General features: G+C 61.6%; 1 protein-coding gene across 3 annotated transcripts in view; it reads right to left on the reverse strand.

Moving 5' to 3' along the window:
• srgap3 (SLIT-ROBO Rho GTPase activating protein 3) overlaps nt 1–25170 on the reverse strand; it is a 978679-nt gene that overhangs the window by 56054 nt on the left and 897455 nt on the right. For all 3 annotated transcript variants that reach the window (XM_072472097.1, XM_072472095.1, XM_072472098.1), the window contains exons 13-14: nt 18344–18404; nt 16280–16357 (exon numbers count right to left, since the gene is read on the reverse strand). In XM_072472097.1, coding sequence (XP_072328198.1) covers nt 16280–16357; nt 18344–18404 — 139 coding nt within the window. The remainder of the gene's footprint in view (nt 1–16279; nt 16358–18343; nt 18405–25170) is intronic.

The following is a 25170-nucleotide window of genomic DNA, read 5'->3' on the forward strand; positions in this document are numbered from 1 at the left end:
ATTAGGCCACTCGGCCCATCGAGTCTACTCGACCATTCAATCATGGCTGATATTTTTCTCATCCCCATTCTCTTGCCTTCTCCCAAAATAAGATCCCCTCATCTTTCTAAACTCCAACGAGTATAGACCCAGAGTCCTCAACTGTTCCTCATGCGACAAGCTCTTCATTCCAGGGATCATTCTTGTGAACCTCCTCTGGACCCTTTCCAAGGCCAGCACATCCTTCCTTAGATATGGGGCCCAAAACTGCTCATAATACTCCAAATGGGGTCTGACCAGAGCCTTATATAGCCTCAGAAGTACCTCTCTGGTCTTGCATTCTAGTCTTGACATGAATGCTAACATTGCATTTGCCTTCTTAACTGCCGACTGAACCTGCACGTTAACCTTAAGAGAATCGTGACCAAGGACTCCCAAGTCCCTTTGTGCTTCTGATTTCCCAAGCATTTCTCCATTTAGAAATAGTCTATGCCTAAATTCTTCTTTCCAAAGTGCACAACCACACACTTTTCCACATTGTATTTCATTTGCCACTTAATTGCCCGCTCTCCTAGCTTGTCCAAATTCTTCAGCAGCCCCCTTGCTTCCTCAGTAGTACCTGTCCCTCTACAGATCTTTGTATCATCTGCAAACTTAGCAACAGTGCCTTCAGTACCTTCTTCCAGATCATTAATGTATATTGTGAAAAGTTGTGGTCCCAGCACAGACCCCTGAAGCACACCACTAGTCATCGGCTGCCATCCTGAAAAAGGCCCCTTTATCCCCACCCTCTGCCTTTCGCCAGTCAGCCAATCCTCTAACCATGCCAGGATCTTACCCTTAACACCATGGACTCTTAACTTATTTAACAGTCTCCTATGCGGCACCTTGTCAAAGGAGAGAACTTGCCTGCTCTTCTTCAAAATAGTGCCATGGGATCCGTTGCATCCGATCGGGCAGACGAGGGTCTGGGTTTAGTATCTCATCTGAAAGCCAGCACCTCTGACAGTGCATCGCCCTCAGTGACATACGTCAGCCTCGATTTTCATGCTGAAAATGAGCGGGCAGCCTCCGGGTCTACAATTCTGACCTGCAGGGTACAGCCACCTCTACCATGCCTGCTCCATTAAGAGAGTGGGCGGGCAGGTTATAAGTGAAGCTCAGGAGTTACAACAGCCCCAGCCTCAAAGTGATGACATCAAGCCAATTTTACGTTCACCGCAACCTCCTGAAACCCATTCTCAGTTAAAATCCACTTCCTCTTGCAATAACGGGTGTTATACAATTAGAGTTATGCAGAGATGACACAAGTTACTACAAGTTTAACAGGCATAGATTTTTAAACACTTAAGCACCTGCAGAGCTTTAAAATGTCTGCTCCATGCTTCCCCTCTCGCTTCCAGCTCTTTCAACAATTGGTTTACTTTTCCCTGACTCCATATCCAGGCTTACCCAATCAATCACAGTGAGCAAGAATTGTAAACAGACACACATAATCAAACGCAAATCAATTGAACAGTCCACTGAGGCCAGGTCGCAAGGCACAGGGTAACAGCAAGGATCAAAGAGTAAAATTAGACAAGATAAGCCAGGGAGTGCTGACTGGGTAATCGGTATCGAGGAACAATGGACTGGGATCAATAATATCCGGTTAATATCCCTGTATTTAAGGCACGTCCGGTGTTTGAGTAGATTCAGTACTGTTTTAATATCTTAGTGCGTGAGCTGAGCAGAAATAATCTTATAAGGCCTAGAGAGAACAGCAGTGTATGGGTTAATGCAGCAGATCACAACAGGGCAAATTCCTATTTCACATTTCTTTTCACTCAAGGCGCCCAAGGGCTTGATTCCAGGTGAGTAGGTAATTGTATAATTTGTTGAAACTAATTTGCTAACAAAATCAAACACTCATTAAAACTCTATTAAGATGTGCAATCTCCCTCAATGTCAGTTAATGTACCGTATGTGAAGCTTTGCTTGCAAAACTGCTGCAGCGTCAGTGAAACAGAAACTCTCAAGATGCCATCAACCCCGCTGTGTCTGCATTCTTTTTCAGGCCTTATTCAAGCACCAGGATTCTGGTACAATTCCCACCCTCTGTTTTAATTACAATTTGGTACACAACCCAGGGAGGGGGAAGAGAGTAGGGAGGGAGGGGGAAGAGAGAGGGAGGGGGAGCGGGGAGAAAGAGGAAAGGGAGGGCGTGGAGGTAGAGGGAAGAGAGAGCAGAGAGGGAGGGGGAAGGGACGGGGTAGAGAGGGAGGGCGGGTAGAGAGGGAGGGGGAAGGGTGGGACGGGGGAAGAGAGGGAGGGGGAAGTGAGGGAGGGGGGAGGGGGGAGGAGGGAGGGGAGGAGGGAGGGGAGGGAGGGGAGGGAGGGAGGGGAGGGAGGAGGAGGGAGAGGAGGGAGGGGAGGGGGGAGGGGGGAGGAGGGAGGGGAGGGGGGGAGGAGGGAGGGGGGAGGAGGGAGGGGGGAGGAGGGAGGGGAGGGGGGGAGGAGGGAGGGGAGGGGGGGGAGGAGGGAGGGGAGGGGGGGAGGAGGGAGGGGAGGGGGGGAGGAGGGGGGGAGGAGGGAGGGGAGGGGGAGGAGGGAGGGGAGGGGGGGAGGAGGGAGGGGAGGGGGGGAGGAGGGAGGGGAGGGGGGGAGGAGGGAGGGGAGGGGGGGAGGAGGGAGGGGAGGGGGGGAGGAGGGAGGGGAGGGGGGGAGGAGGGAGGGGGGAGGGGGGGAGGAGTGGGGAGGGGGGAGGGGGGGGAGGGGAGAGGGGGGGAGGGGGGGAGGGGGGGAGGGGCGGGGGAGGGGAGGGGAGGGGGGGAGGGGAGGGGGGGAGGGGGGGAGGGGAGGGGGGGAGGGGGGGGAGGGGGGGAGGGAGGGGGGGAGGGAGGGGAGGGGGGAGAGGAGGGGGGAGAGGAGGGGGGGAGGGGGGGGAGGGGGGGAGGGGGGGGAGGGGAGGGGGGGAGGGGGGAGGGGGGAGGAGGGGGGGAGGGGGGAGGGGGGGAGGGGGGGGGGAGGGAGGGGGGGGAGGGGGGGAGGAGGGAGGGGGGGAGGGGGGGAGGAGTGGGGAGGAGGGAGGGGGGAGGAGTGGGGAGGGGGGGAGGGGAGGAGTGGGGAGGAGGGAGGGGGGAGGAGTGGGGAGGGGGGGAGGGGAGGGGGGGGGGGGGGAGGGGAGGGGGGAGGGGGGGGGGAGGGGAGGGGGGAGGGGAGGGGGGGGGAGGGGAGGGGGGAGGGGGGGGGGAGGGGGAGGGGGGGAGGGGGGGGGGAGGGGAGGGGGGGAGGGGGGGGAGGGGGGAGGGGGAGGGGGGAGAGGAGGGGGGAGGGGGGGGGGAGAGGAGGGGGGAGGGGGAGGGGGGGGGAGAGGAGGGGGAGGGGGAGGGGGGGGGGAGGAGGGGGGGAGGGGGGGGGAGGGGAGGGGGGGGGAAGGGGGGGGAGGGGAGGGGGGGGAGGGGAGGGGGGGGAAGGGGGGGGAGGGGAGGGGGGGGGGGAGGGGGGGGGAGGGGAGGGGGGGGGGGAAGGGGGGGGGGAGGGGGAGGGTGGGGGGAGGGGGGGGGAGGGGGGGGAGGGGGGGGGGAGGGGAGGGGGGGAGGGGGGGGAGGGGAGGGGGGGGGGGGAGGGGGGGAGGAGGGGGGGGGAGGGGGGGAGGGGGGAGGGAGGGAGGGGGGAGGGGAGGGGGGAGGGAGGGGGAGGGAGGGGAGGGAGGGAGGAGGGGGAGGGAGGGGGGGAGGGTGGGGGGGAGGGAGGGGGGAGGGGAGGAGGAAGGGGAGGAGGGAGGGAAGGGGGAGGGAGGGGGGGAGGGGGAGGGGAGGGGGGGGAGAGGGAGGGGGGGGAGGGGGGAGGGGGAGGGAGGGGAGGGGGAGAGGGAGGGGGAGGGGGGGGGAGAGGGAGGGGGGGAGGGGGGAGGGAGGGGGGGAGGGAGGGGGGGAGGGGGGGAGGAGGAGGAGGGGAGGAGGAGGAGGGGGGGAGGAGGAGGGGGGGAGGAGGGGAGGGGGAGGAGGAGGGGGAGAGGAGGGGAGGGGGAGGAGGGGAGGAGGGGAGGAGGAGGAGGAGGGGAGGGGGAGGGAGGGGAGGAGGAGGAGGGGAGGAGGAGGAGGGGGGGGAGGAGGAGGAGGGGGGGAGGAGGAGGAGGGGGGAGGAGGGAGGGGGGAGGAGGGAGGGGGGGAGGAGTGGGGGGGGAGGGGGAGGGGGGAGGGGGCAGGGGGAGGGGGGAGGGGGAGGGGGAGGGGCAGGGGGAGGGGAGAGGGGGGAGGGGGGAGGGGGGGAGGGGGAGGGGGGAGGGGGAGGGGGGAGTGAGGGGGGAGGGAGGGGGGTGAGGGGGGAGGGGGGGAGGGAGGGGGGTGAGGGGGGGAGGGGGGGAGGGAGGGGGGTGAGGGGGGGAGGGGGAGGAGGAGGGGAGGAGTCGGGGGGGAGGAGAGGGGGGGAGGAGGGGGGAGGAGGAGGGGGAGGAGGAGGGGGGAGGAGGGAGGGGGAGGAGGGAGGGGGGAGGAGTGGGGAGGGGAGGGGGAGGGAGAGGGGGGAGGGGGGAGGGGGAGGGGAGAGGGGGAGGGGGGGAGGGGGAGGGGAGGAGGGGGGAGGGGGGAGGGGAGGGGGGGTGAGGGGGGGAGGGAGGGGGGTGAGGGGGGGAGGGGGGGGGGTGAGGGGGGGAGGGGGGGGAGGGAGGGGGGGAGGGGGAGGAGGGGGGGAGGGGGAGGAGGGGGGGGAGGAGAGGGAGAGGAGGGGGGAGGAGGGGGAGGGGGAGGGGGAGGAGGAGGGGGAGGAGGAGGGAGGGGAGGGGGGAGGGGAGGGGGGGAGGGGAGGGGGGAGGGGAGGGGGGAGGGGGGGGAGAGGAGGGGAGGGGGAGGGGAGGGAGGGAGGGGGAGGGGGGAGGGGAGGGGAGGGAGGGAGGGGGAGGGGGGAGGGGAGGGAGGGAGGGGGGAGGGGAGGGGGGAGGGGAGGGAGGGAGGGGGAGGGGGGGAGAGGAGGGGAGGAGGGGGAGGGGGGAGGAGGGAGGGAGGGGGGAGGAGGGAGGGAGGGGGAGGAGGGAGGGGGGAGGAGGGAGGGGGAGGTGGGGGGAGGAGGGAGGGGGAGGAGGGAGGAGGGGGGAGGGGGAGGGAGGGGGGAGGGGAGGGAGGGGGAGGGGGAGGGGGGGAGGGGGGGAGGGAGGGAGGGGAGAGGGAGGGGGGGATGGGGGGGAGGGAGGGGGGAGGGAGGGGAGGGAGGGGGGGAGGGAGAGGGAGAGGGGGGAGAGGGAGGGGGAGGGGGAGGGAGGGGGAGGGGGAGGGAGGGGGGGAGGGGGAGGGAGGGGGGAGGGGGAGGGGGAGGGAGGGGGGGAGGGGGAGGAGGGGGGGAGGGGGAGGGAGAGGGAGGGGAGGGGGAGGGGGGGGAGGGGGAGGTGGGGAGGGGAGGGGGAGGGGCAGGAGGGGGGAGGGGGAGGGGGGGAGGGGGGGAGGAGGGGAGGGAGGGGGGGAGGAGGGGAGGGGGAGGAGGGAGGGAAGGGGGGGAGGAGGGAGGGAGGGGGAGGAGGGAGGGGAGGGGGAGGAGGGAGGGGAGGGGGGGAGGAGGGAGGGGAGGGGGGAGGGGGGGAGGAGTGGGGAGGAGTGGGGAGGGGGGAGGGGAGAGGGGGGGAGGGGAGGGGGGAGGGGAGGGGGGAGGGGGGAGGGGAGGGGGGAGGGGGGGAGGGGGGAGGGGGGGAGGGGGAGGGAGGGGGGGAGGGGGAGGGAGGGGGGGAGGGGAGGGAGGGGAGGGGAGGGGAGGGAGGGGAGGGGAGGGGGGAGGGGAGGGGAGGGGGGAGGGAGGGGAGGGGAGGGAGGGGGAGGGGGGAGGGGAGGGGAGGGGGGGAGGGGGGAGGGGAGGGGGGGGGAGGGGAGGAGGGGAGGGGGGGAGGGAGGGGAGGGGGGGAGGAGGGGAGGGGAGGGGAGGGGGGGGGGAGGGAGGGGAGGGGGGGGGGAGGGAGGGGAGGGGGGGAGGAGGGGAGGGAGGGGAGGGGGGGGGGAGGGGAGGGGAGGGGAGGGGGGGGAGGGGGAGGAGGGAGGGGAGGGGGGGGGAGGGGGGAGGGGAGGGGGGGGAGGGAGGGAGGGAGGGAGGGGGGGGAGGAGGGAGGGAGGGAGGGGGGAGGGAGGGAGGGGGGGAGGAGGGAGGGGGAGGGAGGGAGGGGGTGGGGGAGGGGAGGGGAGGGAGGGGGGAGGGGGAGGGAGGGGGGGAGGGGAGGGAGGGAGGGGGGGAGGGGGAGGGGGGGGGAGGGGTGGGAGGGGGAGGGAGGGGGGAGGGGGAGGGAGGGGGGAGGGGGAGGGGGGGGGAGGGGTGGGAGGGGGAGGGAGGGGGGGGAGGGGGAGGGGAGGGGGAGGGGGGGAGGGGGGGAGGGGAGGGAGGGGGGGAGGGAGGGGGAGGGGGGGAGGGAGGGGGGGAGGGAGGGGGGGGAGGGGGGGGAGGGGAGAGGGAGGGGGGGGAGGGGGGAGGGGGGGGGAGGGGGGAGGGGGGGGGGAGGGGGGAGGGGGGAGGGGAGAGGGAGGGGGGGAGGGGGGGGAGGGGAGAGGAGGGAGGGGGGGAGGGGGGGGAGGGGGGAGGGGGGGAGGGGGGAGGGAGGGGGGAGGAGAGGGAGGGAGGGGGAGGGAGAGGGAGAGGGAGGGGGGAGGGAGAGGGAGAGGGAGAGGGAGGGGGAGGGGGAGGGAGGGGGGGAGGGGGGAGGGGGGGAGGGGGGAGGGAGAGGGAGAGGGGGAGGGGGGCGGGAGGGGGGGAGGGGGAGGGGGGAGGGAGGGGGGGAGGGGGAGGGGTGGAGGGAGGGGGGAGGGGGAGGGAGGGGGGGAGGGGGGAGGGGGAGGGAGGGGGGAGGGGGAGGGAGGGGGAGGGAGAGGGAGGGGGGGGGAGAGGGAGGGGGGGGGAGAGAGGGAGGGGGAGGGAGGAGGGGGGGAGTGGGGGGGAGGAGGAAGGGGGGAGGAAGGGGGGAGGAAGGGGGAGGAAGGGGGAGGAAGGGAGGAGGGAGGGAGGAGGGGGGAGGGAGGGGAAGGCGGGGAGAGGGAGGGGGAGAGGGAGGGGGAGGAAGGGGGAGGAAGGGGGGAGGAAGGGAGGAGGGAGGGAGGAGGGGGGAGGGAGGGGAGGGGGGAGAGGGAGGGGGGAGAGGGAGGGGGGGAGGGAGGGGAGGGAGGGAGGAGGGGGGAGGGAGGGGAGGTGGAGAGGAGGGGGGAGAGGGAGGGGGGAGGGAGGGGAGGGGAGGAGGAGGAGGAGGGGAGGAGGAGGAGGGGGGGAGGAGGGGAGAGGGAGGAGGGGAGGGGGAGGAGGAGGAGGGGAGGAGGAGGAGGGGGGGGAGGAGGAGGAGGGGGGAGGAGGGAGGGGGGAGGAGTGGGGAGGGGAGAGGGGGGAGGAGTGGGGAGGGGAGAGGGGGGAGGGGGGAGGGGGGAGGGGGGAGGGGAGGGGGAGGGGGAGGGGGGAGGGAGGGGGGTGAGGGGGGAGGGGGGAGGAGGAGGGGGAGGACGAGGGGAGGGGGAGGAGAGGGAGAGGAGGGGGGAGGAGGAGGGGGGAGGAGGAGGGGGAGGAGGAGGGGGGAGGAGGAGGGGGGGAGGAGGAGGGGGGGAGGGGAGGGGGGGAGGGGAGGGGGGGAGGGGAGGGGAGGGGGGAGGGGAGGGAGGGAGGGGGAGGGGGAGGGGGGAGGGGAGGGAGGGAGGGGGAGGGGAGGGGGAGGGGGGAGGGGAGGGAGGGAGGGGGAGGGGGGGAGGAGGGAGGGAGGGGGGGAGGAGGGAGGGAGGGGGGAGGAGGGAGGAGGGGGGAGGAGGGAGGGAGGGGGGGGGAGGAGGGAGGGAGGGGGGGGAGGAGGGAGGGGGTGGGGGGAGGGGAGGGGGAGGGGGAGGGAGGGGGAGGGGAGGGAGGGGAGGGAGGGGGAGGGGAGGAGGGAGGGGGAGGGGAGGGAGGGGGGAGGGGAGGGGAGGGAGGGGGGAGGGGAGGGAGGGGGAGGGGAGGGGGAGGGGGAGGAGGGGGGAGGGGGAGGGAGGGGGGGAGGGGGAGGGGAGGGAGGGGGGGAGGGGAGGGAGGGGTGGAGGGGGGGAGGGGGAGTGAGGGGGGGGAGGGGGAGGGGAGGGGGAGGGGGGGAGGGGAGGGAGGGGGGGAGGGGGGGGAGGGGAGGGAGGGGGGGAGGGAGGGGGGGAGGGAGGGGGGGGAGGGAGGGGAGGGAGGGGGGGGAGGGGGGGGAGGGAGGGGAGGGAGGGGGGGGAGGGGAGGGGGGGAGGGAGTGGGGGGGAGGGGAGAGGGAGGGAGAGGGAGGGGGGGAGGGGGGAGGGGGGAGGGGGGGGGGGGAGAGGGAGGAGGGAGGGGGGAGGGAGGGGAGGGAGAGGGAGGGGGAGGGGAGGGAGGGGGGGAGGGGAGGGGAGGGAGGGGGAGGGGGAGGGAGAGGGGAGAGGGGGAGGGAGGGGGGGAGGGGGAGGGAGGGGGGGGGGAGGGGGAGGGGAGGGGAGGGGGGGAGGGAGGGGGAGGGAGAGGGGGAGGGGGAGGGAGGGGGGGAGGGGGGAGGGGAGGGAGGGGGGAGGGGAGGTGGGGAGGGGAGGGGGGAGGGGGAGGTGGGGAGGGGAGGGGGGAAGGGAGGGGCGGGAGGGGGGAGGAGGGAGGGAGGGAGGGGGGGAGGAGGGGAGGGGGAGGAGGGAGGGAAGGGGGGAGGAGGGAGGGAGGGGGGAGGGAGGGAGGCGGGAGGAGGGAGGGAGGGAGGGGGAGGAGGGAGGGAGGGGGGGGAGGAGGGAGGGGGGGAGGAGGGAGGGGGGAGGAGGGTGGGAGGGGGGGAGGAGGGAGGGAGGGGAGGGAGGGGGTAGGACGAGAGGGGGTGAGGAGGGAGGGAGGGGAGGGAGGGGGGGGAGGGAGGGGAGGGAGGGAGGGGGGAGGGAGGGGAGGGAGGGAGGGGAGGGAGGGGAGAGGGAGGGAGGGGGAGGGAGGGACGGGGGGAGGGAGGGGGAGGGAGGGGGGAGGGAGGGGGGAGGGGGGAGGGGGGAGGGAGGGGGAGGAGGGAGGGAGGGGGAGGTGTGAGGGAGGGGAGGAGGGAGGGAGGGGGAGCAGGGAGGGGGAGCAGGGAGGGGGAGGAGGGGGAGGGAGGGGGGGGGAGGGAGGGGGGAGGAGGGAGGGAGGGGGGAGGAGGGAGGAAGTGAGGGAGGGGGGAGGGAGGGGAAGGGAGTGAGGGAGGGGGGAGGGAGGGGAAAGGGAGGGAGGGAGGGGGAGAGGGAGGGGGAAGAGGGGAGGGAGGGAGGGAGGAAGAGTGGAGGGAGGGGGAGGACGGAGGGAGGGAGGGAGGGGGAGGGAGGGGGAAGAGGGGAGGGAGGGGGAAGAGGGAGGGGAGGGGGAAGAGGGGAGGAGGGAGGGAGGGGGAAGAGGGGTGGAGGGGAAAGGGGGAGGGAGTGGAAAGGGGGAGGGAGGAGGGAGGGAGGGGGGAGGGAGGGGAAAGGGAGGGAGGGAGGGGAAAGGGAGGGAGGAGGGGGAAAGGGAGGGAGGGAGGGGAAAGGGAGGGAGGGAGGGGGAAGAGGGGAGGGAGGGAGGGAGGGGGAAGAGTGGAGGGAGGGGGAAGAGGGGAGGGTGGGTTAAGAGGGCAGAGAGGGAGAGAGGGGGAAGAGTGGAGGAGGATTGGGGAGGAGAGATTGGAAGAGAGGGAAGGGGAAGGGGATTACGGGAGGGGGGTGATGGATCACGGGAGTGAGGGGGAAGAGGGGAGGGAGTGTCATAATATACACCAGTATATTACGTTGCAGACACACACACACCACATGATGGCCATGCAGTGGGACCAATCAGCATACACAACACCGCAGCCCAATCACCAGTGAGAGCACACGCACTATAAAGTCAGGGGACAGGAGAGTTCCCGCTCTTTCGAGTAGCAGCCAGCTTGGAGCACAGAGCTCACAGCCTGCAACACAGACATTCACCATGTGCTGAGTGCATCACCTGGTTAGGACTAGGCAAGGGTCAACAGTTAAAGCTGGTATTGCATTTACCCCCACAGTTCAAGTATTGTTAATATAGTTAACCTTATAATAAAATGGAGTTGCACCACTTCCAGTGTTGGTGACCTGTTTGTGATCCAGAACACCCAAAACATCATGGTACAAGGAGTGGTTGCATACTAGCACTTCTGAGACCCACCTGCAACTCAATCAGCATTCGGCATCCTGAAGTATGGAGGACATCAACCCGCCGCCGCCGCTCCGCATCGCCGGCAATCTCGGGGTCAATTGGAAGATTTTTAAAAAGCCCTTCCAGCTCTTCCTCAAAGCCATGGACAGGGAGAACGCCTCGGACACCAGGAAGATTGCTCTGCTCCTCTCCACGGCCGGGCAACACGCCATCCACATCTTCAACTCCCTCACATTCGCAGACGACGAGGACAAGACAAAGTACAAGACGGTTCTCCTCAAATTCGGTACCCCACTTCAGCATAGAGGTCAATGAAAGCTTCGAAAGATACCTGTTCCCAGCAGCGCTTGCAGGGTAAGGACGAGCCCTTTCCAATCCTTTTTAACACACCTCCGCATCCTTGCGCAGTCCTGCTGCTACGGACCCACCTCCGACTCCATGATACGCGACCAGATCGTATTTGGTGTTCTGTCGGACCCCCTGCGTCAGCAGCTCCTCAAAAATTAAGCAACTCACCCTAGCGACTGCCATCGAGACCTGTGTCTTGCATGAAAATGCCCACCAGCCGGTACTCCCACATACAGGCGGCTGAAACGGCACGGCAACGGTCCCCACGAGGCGGAACGGGAACAAACAATTGAACACCTCCAAGGCTGCAGCCTGGATGAGGGCGGCCATTTCGCGCGCTTTTCGCGGCCTCCCGTGCTTGTACGCGCCAAATGAGGGGACGGTGACGTGGAGGAACGCGATGTGCAGGCCGCGCACCATGCAGGACCGCACCACGCATGCGCGGTGGCGCAACGAGCGTACTGACGTCACGACGTGCGGAAACTGTGGCTCCGCCCATTTAAAGCGGCAATGTCCTGCAAAATTGCAACAATGCCTACGATGTGGCAGACTTGGCCACTATGCTGCCTGCTGTCGAGCAGCTCAGCCTGCCAATTCACATCACTTCAGCCAGCCTCGCAGGAACGTTCGTGCAATTCAACCCACATTCACCGAGTCCGATTCCGACTTCCCGCAGATCAGTGACACTGAGGACCCGAGGGGAGCCTTTTCGAGTCGCTGTTATAACAAAGAACAGGCTGTCCCCGAATCAAAACCACCAGCCGCTGTTGGTGCACAGCATTGATCCAGACGACGAGTGGTGTGCCACCCTGACGGTCAACCGATCCCAGATACGATTCCGCCTGGACACTGCTGCTTCCGCTAATCTCCTAGCATGGTCAGACTTTCAGACCCTTGGGGTTAAACCAACCATTCTTCCGTCGACCTGCCAACTAGTGGACTACAATGGCAACGTCATTCCTGCTACCGGTTCATGCCAACTCGAAGTGACACACAACTCGCGAAAAGCCATCCTTCCCTTTGAGATCGTGGGCTCCTCGAAGGACTCTGCTAGGCGCACAGGCGTGCAAACTCCTAAACCTCGTTCAATGAGTACACTCTCTCTCTCCAGAGGAGATGTCTGCCTTCCAGAATGCGGACTTCAGGGTGCAACTCAATGCCATCATCGACCAGCACCGCGATGTTTTCGAAGGCATGGGCATGCTTCCATACACTTACAAAATCCTGCTAAAACAAGACGGCACGCCTGTGGTTCATGCACCTCGCAGAGTCCCAACACCCCTCAAGGACCGCCTCAAGCAGCAGCTGCAGGACCTCCAGGACCAAGGAGTGCTCTCCAGAGTGACGGAACCAACCGACTGGGTCAGTTCCATGGTGTGCGTAAAGAAGCCTTCTGGCGAGCTCCGGATCTGCATTGACCCAAAGGTTCAGAATAGCAACATAATGAGGGAGCATTACCCGATCCCCAAACGCGAGGAGATCACGTGCGAGATGGCTCGGGCCAACATATTCACCAAACTTGACGCCTCGAAAGGATTCTGGCAAATTCAACTAGACAGGTCCAGCAGAAAGCTGTGTACCTTTAATCTCCCGTTTGGCAGATACTGCTACAACAGGATGCCGTTTGGGATTATATCGGCATCAGAAGTATTCCACCGGATCATGGAGCAAATGATGGAGGGCATTGAGGGTGTGCGCATCTATGTTGACGACATCATCATTTGGTCCACCACCCTGCAGGAGCATATCAGTCGCTTCCAGCGCGTTTTCAAACGAATACGGGACCAAGGCCTTCGTCTCAACAGAGCCAAATGTTCCTTCGGCCAGGCGGAACTCGAGTTCCTAGGGGACCACATCTCCCGGTTGGGTGTGCGGCCAGATGTGGACAAGGTGGCAGCCATCACGGCCATGCAGAAGCCAGCGGATAAGAAGGCGGTCCTCCGATTTTTGGGCATGGTCAACTTCCTGGGGAAGTTCATCCCCAACCTCGCCTCCCATTACACAGCTCTCCGGAACCTGGTCAGGAAGACGACAGACTTCCAATGTCTTCCCGCCCACGAGCGCAAATGGGAGGAGCTTAAGACCAAGCTTACCACGGCCCCGGTATTGGCATTTTTTGATCCCACGAAGGAAACAAAAATTTCAACAGATGCCAGCCAATCCGGCATTGGGGCGGTGCTCCTGCAATGCGATGGGGCCTCATCATGGGCCCCCGTTGCATATGCGTCACGTACCATGACCCCCACAGAACAGCGCTACGCGCAGATCGAAAAGGAGCGCCTGGGCCTGTTGACTGTGGTCGACAAATTTCACGATTACCTGTACGGCCTCCCCCAATTCACTGTCGAGACCGACCATCGCCCGCTGGTCAACATTATACAAAAAGACCTGAATGATATGACCCCTCGCCTCCAGCGCATTCTGTTTAAACTCCGGCGGTACGATTTCCAGCTCCTATACACCCCGGGCAAGGACCTGATCATAGCCGACGCTCTGTCCAGGGCAGTCAACACCCCGTGTGACCCAGAGGGGTTCGTCTGCCAAGTTGACGTCCATGTGGCCTTCATGGCTTCCAATCTACCGGCCACGGATGAACATTCGCCGCGAGATTGCGGCTGACCCCCTACTACAGCGTGTCATGCGCCACATGACGGACGGGTGGCTCAAGGGCCAATGCCCGCAGTTCTACAATATCAGAGACGATCTGGCAGTAGTCGATGGTGTCCTCCTGAAGCTGGACCGGATCGTGATCCCGCACAGCATGCGCCAGCTCGTTTTGGAACAGCTATACGAGGGCCACCTTGGCGTGGAGAAGTGCTGACGGAGGGCCTGGCATCAATGAGGACATCGCCAACACAGTGCTCAACTGCCCCACCAGTCACTGGTTCCAGCCGGCCCAACCACATGAGACCCTACAGGCCCATGAGTTGGTCACATCCCCTTGGTCTAAGGTAGGCGTTGACCTGTTCCATGCGCTCGGCAGGGACTATGTTCTGATTGTAGACTATTTTTCGAACTACCCGGAGGTCGTACGCCTGCACGGCACCACATTATCGGCGGTCATCCGTGCCTGCAAGGAGACCTTTGCTCGTCACGGCATCCCACTCACTGTGATGTCGGACAATGGCCCCTGCTTCACGAGCCAGGAATGGTCCAACTTTGCCAGCAGGTACAACTTTGTGCATGTGACATCCAGTCCCCTGCACCCCCAATCCAATGGCAAAGCGGAAAAGGGCGTCCACATCGTCAAACGGCTCCTCTGCAAGGCTGCCAATGCAGGATCCGACTTCTACCTCACCTTGCTGGCCTATCGTTCGGCCCCACGGGCCTGTTGCCAGCCCAGCTGCTCATGGGTCGCACCCTCAGGACCACAGTGCCGTCCATTCACGTCCCAGACCTCGACCACGTTCCGGTCCTTCAGCGGATGCAACTGTCTCGTGCACAACACAAGGCGGCGCATGACGCTCGGGCGACTGATCTCCCTGCTCTGGCGCCGGATGACAACGTCCGCATCCATCTTCCGGAGGGTGGCTGGTCTGCAACTGCTGTGGTTCTTCGGCAGGTGTCTCCCCGCTTGTTCCTGGTTCGTCTGCCAGATGGTTCCAATCGCCTCCGCAATCGGCGTGCCCTTCGTCTCGTTCCACGCTCGCTACGTGATCCTCCACCGGTGCAACGCCCTCCTGTTGTCCCCAACCTGGACTATGTGGAGATTCCAAATACTCTGCATCCTCCTCACTCTGCCGTGACCCATCCTTGAGGCAGTCAACCAGAATTCGTCACCCACCTCAGAGACTTGACTTATGAGTTTTACAATGTTGGACTCTTTGATCTGTTCTGTTATCCTGTTTCATCGTTCCAGTAGTTTGTATATAATGTTCATTTTGTTGTTGGTATGACACTCTATTTCTTTGCACCAGGCACCTTCCCGTGTAAATAGATTAGCCTCATGTACATAGTCATGTAAATAACACGCACACACATAGTCAGATACATTCACTGCACGATATTTATTGTCATGCAGGCACATGTTCTTTATATAAAAGGGGGGATGTCATAATATACACCAGTATATTATGGTGCAGACACACACACACTGATGGACATGCAGTGGGACCAATCAGCATACACAACACCGCAGCCAATCACCAGTGAGAGCACACGCACTATAAAGACGGGGGACAGGAGAGTTCCCGCTCATTCTAGTAGCAGCCAGCTCGGAGCACAGAGCTCACAGCCTGCAACACAGACATTCACCATGTGCTGAGCGCATCACCTGGTTAAGACTAGGCAAGGGTCAACAGTTAAAGCTGGTATTGCATTTACCCACAGTTCAAGTATGTTAATATAGTTAACCTTATAATAAAATAGAGTTGCACCACTTCTAGTGTTGGTGGCCTGTTTGTGATTCAGAACACCCAACACATCAGGGAAGGGGGGAAGAGGGGAGGGAGGGGGGGGGAAGAGGGCAGGGGGGTGAAGAGGGGGAAGTGGGGAGGGAGCGTGAGGGAAGAGGGAAGGGAGAGAGGGGTAAGAGGGGAGGGAGAGAGGGGGAAGAGGGAAGGGAGAGAGCGGGAAGAGGGGAGGGAGCGAGGGGGAAGAGGGAAAGGAGAGAGGAGAACGAGGAGAAGGGAGGGAGAGAGGGAGAAGAGGAGAGAGGGGGACGAGTGGAGGGGGGAGAGGGGAGGTGGGAAGAAGGGAGTGAGGGGGAAGAGGGGAGTGAGGGGGAAGAGGGGAGTGAGGGGGAAGAGGGGAGTGAGGGGGAAGCGGGGAGTGAGGGGGAAGAGGGGAGGGAGCGAGGGGAAGAGGGGAGGGAGCGAGTGGGAAGAGGGGAGGGAGCAAGTGGGAAGAGGGAAGGGGGAGAGGGGGGAAGAGGGATTGGAGAGAGGGGGAAGAGGGGAGGGAGTGAGGGGGAAGAGGAAAGGGAGAGAGGGGGAAGAGGAGAGGGAGAGGGGAGGGAGAGAGGGGGAAGAGGGGAGGGAGAGGGGGAGAGGGGGAAGAGGGGAGGGGGGAAGAGGGGTGGGGGAAGAGGGGAGGGGGGAAGAGGGAATTAAGGGGGAAGAGGGAATTAAGGGGGAAGAGGGGAGTGAGGGGGAAGAGGGGAGGGAGCGAGGGGGAAGAGAGGAGGGAGCGAGTGGGAAGAGGGGAGGGAGCGAGTGGGAAGAGCGAAGGGAGAGAGGGGGAAGAGGGAAGCGAGGGGAGGGAGGAAGGGGGAACAAGTGGGGAGGGGGAGGAAGGGAGACAAGTGGGGAGGGGGAAGAAGGGAGGGAGAGGGACAAGTGGGGAGGGGGAAGAAGGGAGGGAGGGGGACAAGTGGGGAGGGGGAAGAAGGGAGGGAGGGGGAATGAGGGAGAGGAGGGGGGAGAGCGGCAGGGGAAAGAGGGGAGGGGAAAGGAGAAAGAGAGGGGAGGGAGGAGGAGGAAGAGAGGGGAGGGAGGACGGGGAAGGAAGGGATGAGGGGAAGAGAGAAAGGAGGGAATGGCAAGCGGGGAAGGCGAGGGGGGATGGTGAGGGGGAAAGGCAAGGGGGATGGCTGGCGAGGGGGTGGTGAAAGGTGGCTGGCAAGGAGGGTGGCGAGGGGGCAAGGTGCCGAAGGGGGCAAGGTGACAAAGGGGGAAGGTGACAAAGGGGGCAAGGTGACGAAGGGGGCAAGGTGACGAAGGGGGCAAGGTGACGAAGGGGGCAAGGTGACGAAGGGGGCAAGGTGACAAAGGGGGAAGGTGACGAAGGGGGAAGGTGACGAAGGGGGAAGAGCGGGAATGGGGAAGAGCCAGAGGGGGAACGGCGAGAGGGAAGGGAGAGAGGGATCCACACCAGAGCTATATGAAGGCAATGCAGCCTGGAATTGTCCAGCCCTTTGCCAGGCGCAGAATAGCCTCAAACTCACCTCTCTCAAAGGCATTCTTGATATCATTGACTTCACTTTGAGAACCCGGGACACGGAATATACCCTGCTGCTGTAAACCTAAAATTAAAACAGATATTTAGAGAAAATGTTAAGTATTAAACAAAAAGAAAAGTGACCAACACCTGCCCCGAGCCCAGTGAGCGCAGTGGACCTGATCAACTACGCATAGCAAAAGGTTCATTACAATGACTATGGATTGTTCTTTCAACATCTCCATTGTTTTACTTTAACAGATCACATCATCACTCTGATCAAAGATCCTCATTTCAGAATGTAATTTGACACAAGTTGAAAGGTATGGGGCGGGATTCTCCCATTCGGCGGCAGAGTGTCCACGCCGTCGGAACGGGCCGCTGGGAGTACAGATTCTGGCCCCTACAGGGGGCCAGCACGGCGCTGCAGCTATTCATGCCACTCCAGCCTCCCACCCTGGCGCGAACTGTGCGCTGCGGGATCCGCGCATGCGCGGTGGCCTCCCTCAACGTGCCGGCCCCGACGCAACATGGCGCGGGAGTTCAGGGGCCGGTGTGTCATGAAATAGGCCCGGGAAGCGAGAGGCCGGCCCGCCGATCAGCGGGCCCCGATCGCGGGCCAGGCCCCATCGGAGGCCCCCCCGGGGTCGGAGCCCCCCACCCCTCACAGGCCGCCCCCCGACCCTGCGCGCAGAGTCCCCGCCGGCTGCGACCAGGTGTGGGTGGTGCCGGCGGGACTCTGCCTTTTTAGAGCGGCCGCTCGGCCCATCCAGGCCGGAGAATGGGCAGCCCGGCCGCGTACGGCTCTGCGGAGAATCACGTGCTGACGTCGGGGCGGCGTGGCCGGTTGCAGGGATTCTCCGGCCCGGCCCCGGGCTGGGAGAATCCCGCCCGTGGCGTTTACAGACCAACCAGATACTCCCGAACAGCAGTCTCCAACCCTGTTCTGTGGACACTTGGGGCGCGATCTAATGGAAACGTTTCTAAGTGTTATTTGTGGCAGGTTTTGCTGGAGATTTCCCACCAGCTCAGCCGGCCAGTTCCCCATCACTACCTAATGACACTTAAGGCGCGATCTACCAGCTGTTCATGCCAGCGGGATATTCCAGTCCCGCGCCGGCGCTCGGCTTTCCTGGTGACAAGGGTTGACAATGGCGTGGTCGGTAAATCCTGCTGGTAGACTGCCTCCGCCGCTGAAAAACACGTGGCAGGTTGGTCGGTAAATTCCACCCGTAGTCACTTTTTTGGGCGCTGAGGAGTTTCTCACCGGTTTGGTCCCGACTTATTTTCGTCACTGGGGAGCTGAAGTCAGATTGGGTCGGCGTTTTGAAAGGGTACCCCGATCTCTAAGTGAGCTTGTGGGTCCCCCACATCTCCCACCCATGGGCGATGTTACCCCCCACACACAAATGGGCATTACTCCCCCCCCTCCCCCACGTGAGGACACCCCGCTATGGGGCCCCCTCTCTTCAGGTCCCCCGCAGTCCCCTAAAGCCCCGCCCTTCCAGGATCTCAACTTTACATCTCCCCCCAACCTCCCAGAGGCCCCTTCTTGCCTGCCCTGCATCCCCACCCTTTATACCACCCCCACCCTCCTTTCATGAGCATGTCCCCCCATAGGCCCTGACCCTTGGCAGTGCTACCCTAGCACTCCTGTTTGAGCGCGACGTGGCTGGTAGATCTCGCCCTTGGTTTCAAATGGGAAATCATTAGGGATGCTCCAATTTGCTTCAGTACCTACGCCACCTGGGGTTTCCATCACAGTAACGTCTGCTGGAAGGTGTGAGGGCTTTGGGTGAGTCCAAACAATCTGGAAGAACATGGACACTTGTTATGGAGCCCAGGTGACCCAGAACCATCCGTAAGCTATTGGTCAATACCAGGTAACCCTCAGCTCAGCCTGGGCTAACCAGGGCTTCCTCATGCCCTTGTGGTTTCAAAACTTACTTGCTGCTCCTACACATGAGGAATGGATAAGGGTGTTGGAGGGGGAGCCAAGGAATGGGAACTCCCAACAGGAATCGGCACATTCAAGACAGAGGAGACAACAAACATTATGGATATGAATTACCATAGAGATTGATGAATCGAATACAGCTCTCCACCACGAGTGGGATGGGTTGTCCAGAATCCTTATAAAAGGGAGAAGTTGTCAGGAAATGAGAGGTTGCACAGCAAGGATCCAAACAGCCACATACAGAACCGACAGTTGAATGCAGGGCACAGGTCAGAGGTGCGCTCGACCCTTAACGGCCAAAGGTTTACATAACGAGAAATATTAATAATAATCTTTATTTGTGTCACAAGTAGGCTTGTATTAACACTGCACTGAAGTTACTGTGACAATCCCCTAGCCACCACATTCCGGCACCTGGTTGGGTACGCTGAGGGAGAATTCAGAATGTCCAAATTACATAACAGCACGTCTTTCGGGACTTGTGGGAGGAAACCGGAGCTCCCGGAGGAAACCCACGCAGACACGGGGAGAACGTGCAGACTCCGCATAGACAGTGACCCAAGCTGGGAATCGAACCTGGGACCCTGGTATGTGAAACAACAGAGTTAACCACTGTGCTATCGGGCAGCCCTGACCTGATAGACCTGAGCGCAGCTCTCGAGCAAATCATCACCATAAAAATTAATCTGAGGACAATAATCCAAAACCTGCAGTCATTGGTCATGTAAATATCAAGTTTGGTTCAGATATGTGGGGCGTGATTTAACGGAAAAGTGTCTTGAGTGTTATTTGTGGCTGGTTTAGCTGGGAGTTTCCCACCCGCTCTGCTGGCGAGTTCCCCACCGCTATCTAACTACACTTAGGGCGTGATTCTCTTGTCGCGTTGCGCTGAAGTGAGAAGACAATGCGGCCGGAGAATCCCGGGAGAGGCCTCCAGCGGATCTCCTGACAGCCTCTCCGCCTCGCGGGTCTCACCCAAGACCCGTGAGACGTCAGAACTCCACCCAAAAAGGGCAGGACTAAACAGCACTCGTGAATGTAGGTCATAAACCTACTTACGACCGAGCTGTTCAGGATCCACCGGCCTCGTCGATTCGGCAGCATCTCCAGGGAGGCTGCAGCCGGGCGCCATTCAGTACTGCTCCTCGCAAACGTGGACAAGGCAGAATGGCACCCGGGGGGTCTCCCGGGCCATCAGACACCCTGGGTGGTCAGGATAAGGGCAAGGTGGCTTCCTGGACCTCTCTCTGGAATGTGGGAACCTTGGCACCGTCATCCTGGCACTGTCAAGATGCCCTGATGGCACTGCCAAGCTGGATGGAGCACTGTCTGGGTGCCACTGCCAAGGGCCATGAGCCGAGGGGTGCCATGTCCATGAAATGAGGTGGAGGGGAGTTTGAAGGGTGGGGGGAGTGCAGGGCAGGTGAGTAGGGGCTTCTGGGAGGTTGGGGGGGGGGTGACGAGTGGGGGTCCCGGAAGGGAGGGGGTGCTGTAAGGGGACTTAGGGGGGGGGATCCCTAGGGACCCCATAGTGCTGTGTCCTCACTTGGGGGGGGGGGGGGGGTAGTGCCCATATATGTGGAGGGTGACATTTCCCATGTATGGGGTACCCACAAGCTCACTTAGAGATCGGGGCACTCTTTCAAAATGGCTGCCCGATCCCGGAGTGCAGCTCTCCAGTGCTAAACAAAATTCTAAGTGTGGGTTAAATCAGTGAGAAACTCCCCAGGGCCCAAAAGAGTTGCTAAGTGTCATTGAATGGCGGTGGGGAATTCAACGGCTGAAAACTCCCTGATAAAGCCACCACAAATGAACTTTGAAATGTTTTCGGAGAATCGTGCCCTTAGTCAGCTTTTAAATGCGGACGATGCAGTCTTCCCACCAGAAAAGGCGGCAGAGAGCAGGTCACACGCCTGACATGTACACTGATGCCACACACCCTGTATGTCCGTGCTTTTGGCGCAAAATTACTTTCTCCATTTTCTAGCTGTGAGCAAGCAAGGCAACAGGACTGTGAAGAACTGAAGATGGATCATTTTATAATAAGGAGGAAAGGGCCGGAGACAGAAACAGGCCAGGATCTCACAACTGAATCTGCTGGAGACACCTGCTAAGGAGAGTCCACAGAGGACCAAGCAGTGCTAGTGTGAGCTGTATACAGAGCTCCAGGATCTCTGGTAAACAGCTTACTAAGAACAAACTGAAATTGGGAGATGATTTCTTGAGGGATGGCTTTGTCAATTGTGCGAATGCAAATAAGGATGCAAAGACCGGGGGAGGGATTCTCTGATCCTGAGGCTAAGTGTTGACGCCGTCGTAAACAGCGTCGCGTTTTACGACGGCACAATAGGCCCCCAGGATCAGCCATCTTTGCGCAGCACAGGGGGCCAGCACGGCACTGAAGCGATTCACGCAGCTCCAGCTGCCGATATGGGCATCAGAATGGGTGCCGCGGGTCTGCACATGCGCGCTACGGCCGGCGCGAATTTGTGCATGCGCGCTAGTTTCCTTCTCCGCACCGGCCCCGATGCAACATGGCGGAGATCTACAGGGGCCCGGCGCAGAGGAACATAGGCCTTGATCGCGGGCTGGGCCACCGTGGAGGCCCCCCCAGGATTGGATCACCCCTCCCCCACCACCAGGCTGTCCCGTGCAGGATGAACGGCGAGGTCCCGCCGGGTAGGACCACACGTGGACGATGCCGGCGGAACTCGGCCTATCTCGGCGGCCACTCAGTCCAACCGGCACCGCACCAATGCCATTGGTGCCGATTTTCCAGTCACTGAAGAATTGGCAGACCGGCGTCAAAGCGGCGTCGCGTGAATAGCAGCCCCCCCCCCCCGGCGATTCTCTGACCCAGCCTGGGGTCGGAGAATCTCGCCCCATGTGTGTTATACACAGTGAAGTATTGGCAAATGTGAGGCGAAGTTTCAGATTTTGAAAGAGAAGTGATAGGTGGAAATTTCCTTTTGAGGTTGAATCCCCAGAGTCAATTATTAACAAAGGGCAGCACGGTAGCATAAGTGGATAGCACTGTGGCTTCACAGCGCCAGGGTCCCAGTTTCGATTCCCCGCTGGGCCACTGTCTGTGGGTTTCCTCCGGGTGCTCGGGTTTCCTCCCACAGTCCAAAGACGTGCAGGTTAGGTGGATTGGCCATGATAAATTGCCCTTAGTGACCAAAAAGGTTAGGAGGGGTTATTGGGTTACGGGTATACGGTGGAAGTGAGGGTTTAAGTGGGTCGGTGCAGACTCAATGGGCTGAATGGCCTCTTTCTGCACTGTATGTTCTATGTTCTAAATCTCCCTCTATCCTGTTACCATCAGATACTCCCAAGGAAGGTACAGGACAGATCACAGAATCATAAAATTGTTACAGTGCAGTAGGAGGCCATTCTGCCATTGTATCTTCACTGACTCTTCAGATGAGCGTTATGGTTTAGTGCTATTCCCCATACTCCTGCACATTTATTTTGTTTCAGATAATCATCTAATATCCTCTTGAATGCCTAGATCGAACCTGCTCCCACCACAAATACAGGCCGTGCATTCCAGACCTGAACCACTCGTTATGTGAAAAAGTTTTTTCTCACATCACATTATTTTTGTGCAAATCACATTAAATCTCTGGCATCTCGTTCTCAATCCTTTAACAGGGGAACGGTTTCTCCCTATCTACTCTGTCCAGCCCCCTCCAAGGAGAACAGTCCCAACCTCTCCAATCTATCCGAAGTTCACCTCTGGAATTATTCCTGTAATCGTCTTCTTGCACTCTCTCCAATGCGTTCACATCATTCCTATAATGTGGCGCCCAGAGCTGTACACAATATTCCAGCAAAGGTCCAACTAGTGTCTTGTATAAGTTCAGCATAACCTCCTTCCTACCCATGTGTTCCTACCAATAAAGCCCAGGATACTATATGCTTTATTAACTGCTCTCTCCACCTGTCCTGTCACCTTCAATGATCTCGGCACATATACACCCAGGTCTCTCTAATCTTACACACCCTTAAGAATTATGCCCTTTATTTTGTATTGCCTCTTCATGCTCTTCCCACCAAAATTAATCACTTTATATTTCTTTGTATTGAACTTCATCTATCACTTATCTGCCCACTTCACCAACTTGTCTATGCCCTTTTGATGTTCTAAATTGTCCTCACAGTTTATAATGTTTCCAAGTTTTTTTAGCATCCACAAACTTTGAAATTGTCCCCTGCACACTAAGGTCTAGATCATTAATATATATCAGGAAAAGCAAGGGTTCCAATCCCGACCCCTGGGGAACTCTGCTACAGACCATCCCTCCAACCTGAAAATGATCCATTAACCACTTCAAGCTGTTTCCTATTACTCAGCTAATTTGGTATCACGTTGCTACTAGATACAAAGCTTTCTAGACTGATCCATCAAATACACCAAGTCAGCCACAGTAAAGGTTATAAATGTACTTAAAATCTCTGTGCTGAATTGTCCTAACAATAATGCCTCAACCTTCAACTCGAATGTTTGTGTTTCTTTCTGCCACCTCTCCCATGTTCCATATCAGACACTTCCTGCGCAAGATTTCCGAATGAGGGGCAATTTTGTACTAAAACAATTAAAAAACTCAACTTGCCTCTGGTTCTTTTCCCAAGGGTTTTAAATTTGTGTTTGATTACTAACCCTCCTGCCACAGGAAAACACCGAGTGGGCGATTCTCCGATATGGAGGCCAAGTGTTCGGGCCATTGTGAACACTGTCGCGTTTCACGACGGCGCGAACAGGACCCGGGCACAACCTATTCTGGCCCCCACAGGGGCCAGCACAGCGCTGGTGCGGTTCATGCCGCTCCAGCGACCTTACGCGTTTCCAAATGGGCGTCGCGCCAATCCTGCGTATGCGCAGTTGGGGGCATCCCAATCCTGTGCATGCGCAGTTGGGCCGCGCCATCCTGCGCATGCGCGGGGAATGTCTTCCGCACGCCGGCCCCTCACCAACATGGGGCCGGTGTTCTGGGGCCGCACACGGAAGGAGGTAGGCCGGGTGGTGGGTGGGGGGGAGGTGGGAGGTGGGGGGGGGGAGGTGGGGGGGGGGGAGGTGGGGGGGGGAGAGGTGGGGGGGAGGAGGTGGGGGGTGGGAGAGGTGGGGGGGGAGGGGGGGAGGTGGGGGGGGAGGGGGGGAGGTGGGGGGGGAGGTGGGGGGGGTGGGGGGGGAGGTGGGGGGGGGGGAGGAGGTGGGGGGGGGAGGTGGGGGGGGGAGGGGGGGGGGTGGGGGGGGGAGAGGTGGGGGGGGGAGGTGGGGGGGGAGAGGTGGGGGGGGGAGGTGGGGGGGGGGGAGGGGGGGGAGGTGGGGGGGGAGGTGGGGGGGAGGGGAGGTGGGGTGGGGGGGAGGTGGGGGGGGAGGGAGGTGGGGGGGGAGGGAGGTGGGGGGGGAGGTGGGGTGGGGGGGGGGGAGGTGGGGTGGGGGGGGGAGGTGGGGTGGGGGGGGAGGTGGGGTGGGGGGGGAGAGGTGGGGTGGGGGGGGGAGGTGGGGCGGGGGGGGAGAGGTGGGGCGGGGGGGGGAGGTGGGGTGGGGGGGGGAGGTGGGGGGGGGAGAGGTGGGGTGGGGGGGTGGAGGTGGGGTGGGGGTGGGGGGGTGGGGAGAGGCCGGCCTACTGATGGGTGGGCCCCGATCGCGGGCCATACCCCATTGGAGGCCACCCCGGTGAAGGAGCCCCCCTCCCTCCCCCACAGGCCGCCCCCCCAGCATTCCCGCAGAGTAACCACCGGCAGCGACACGGGCTGGACGGCACCGGCGGGAAGCTGTCGTACCGTAGCGGCTGCTCGTCCCATCCGGCCGGAGAATCGCCGCTCGCCGGTTCTCCAAACGGCCCGGTGCGAATCGCGCGCCGCTGGTTTCCGGGGGTGGGAGAATCACGTGCGGGGGTCGGGGCGGCGTGGCGCGATGCCCCGGCGATTCTCCCACCCAGCATGTGGGGGGAGAATAGCGCCCCTATTCACTCACCGAGAACCTCTCATAATCTTGGACAGCCTGACTAAATCTCCTATTAACCTGTTCTTGCTCCAGATTATTCTCTGGTGACTCGTGGTCATAAATGTGTCTATTATGTGCATGCGTGTAAAACATGCTTCATCGCAATGATGCGTGATTGGCTGAGGCTCAGGAGGGTCTGTCAGATCCTGGGCTACTGTATCCCCACCCACAGGGAACTCAGCTCAGATATTTGCAGAGGACAAAAAAATGGAAAACTTCTTCCCTTGTTCGGACAAAGTTATGTTGACGTCGAGCAATGCAAAGACTTTGAATCTATCACACTTTACATACTAATCAGGAAAATATGCATAAAGTACAATTTCAAATGAATGTTAATTAGTCCCCGGATGTTTGAGCAGGGGAGATATCGCACCAAATAAAACAAGGCAGATAATGAATCAGTTTAATTAAATCCATTTAAGCCTTTCATGTATCTGGGCTGCAGCAACAAGCTGACAAGAGTTTTGCTCGTGTGTTATATGTGTCACGCAGTATGAGCGGGGGAGGGGGGTATAGGGAGCAGCTGAAGACAGGAGGGTGTCTCGGGGTTCCCTTTGGCACTTGGGTGGGTCCTGTATAACCTATCCAATGAATACTGCTGCTAATGTCAGCTCACCACCGTGTTTCCTATCAGCCCTCTGCTGTCTCCAATGCTCAAATTCTACTGGATGTCATTTTCCTTCTGACAGTACCCCTTGGTTGCCACTGGTAACGGCATTATTGTCTGCAGTTCAGAACAGCTCGGATGGTTGAAGGATGTCCAGGCATTCGCGTCTCTATTCATCGCTTGGGCATATTGTTCACAGCTCTTCCTCTTTACCTACAGTGCTCCACCCAATCCTTTGTTGCCAGTGCCAGTTTTATTTACATATAAATAGCGTTAATTTTGGTCAGATCGAAAGACTAGGAGGCAGCTGCATTTCTTTGC

Source organism: Scyliorhinus torazame, chromosome 13 (genome assembly GCF_047496885.1).
Source record: "Scyliorhinus torazame isolate Kashiwa2021f chromosome 13, sScyTor2.1, whole genome shotgun sequence".
In the NCBI taxonomy this organism is placed as follows: Eukaryota; Metazoa; Chordata; class Chondrichthyes; order Carcharhiniformes; family Scyliorhinidae; genus Scyliorhinus; species Scyliorhinus torazame.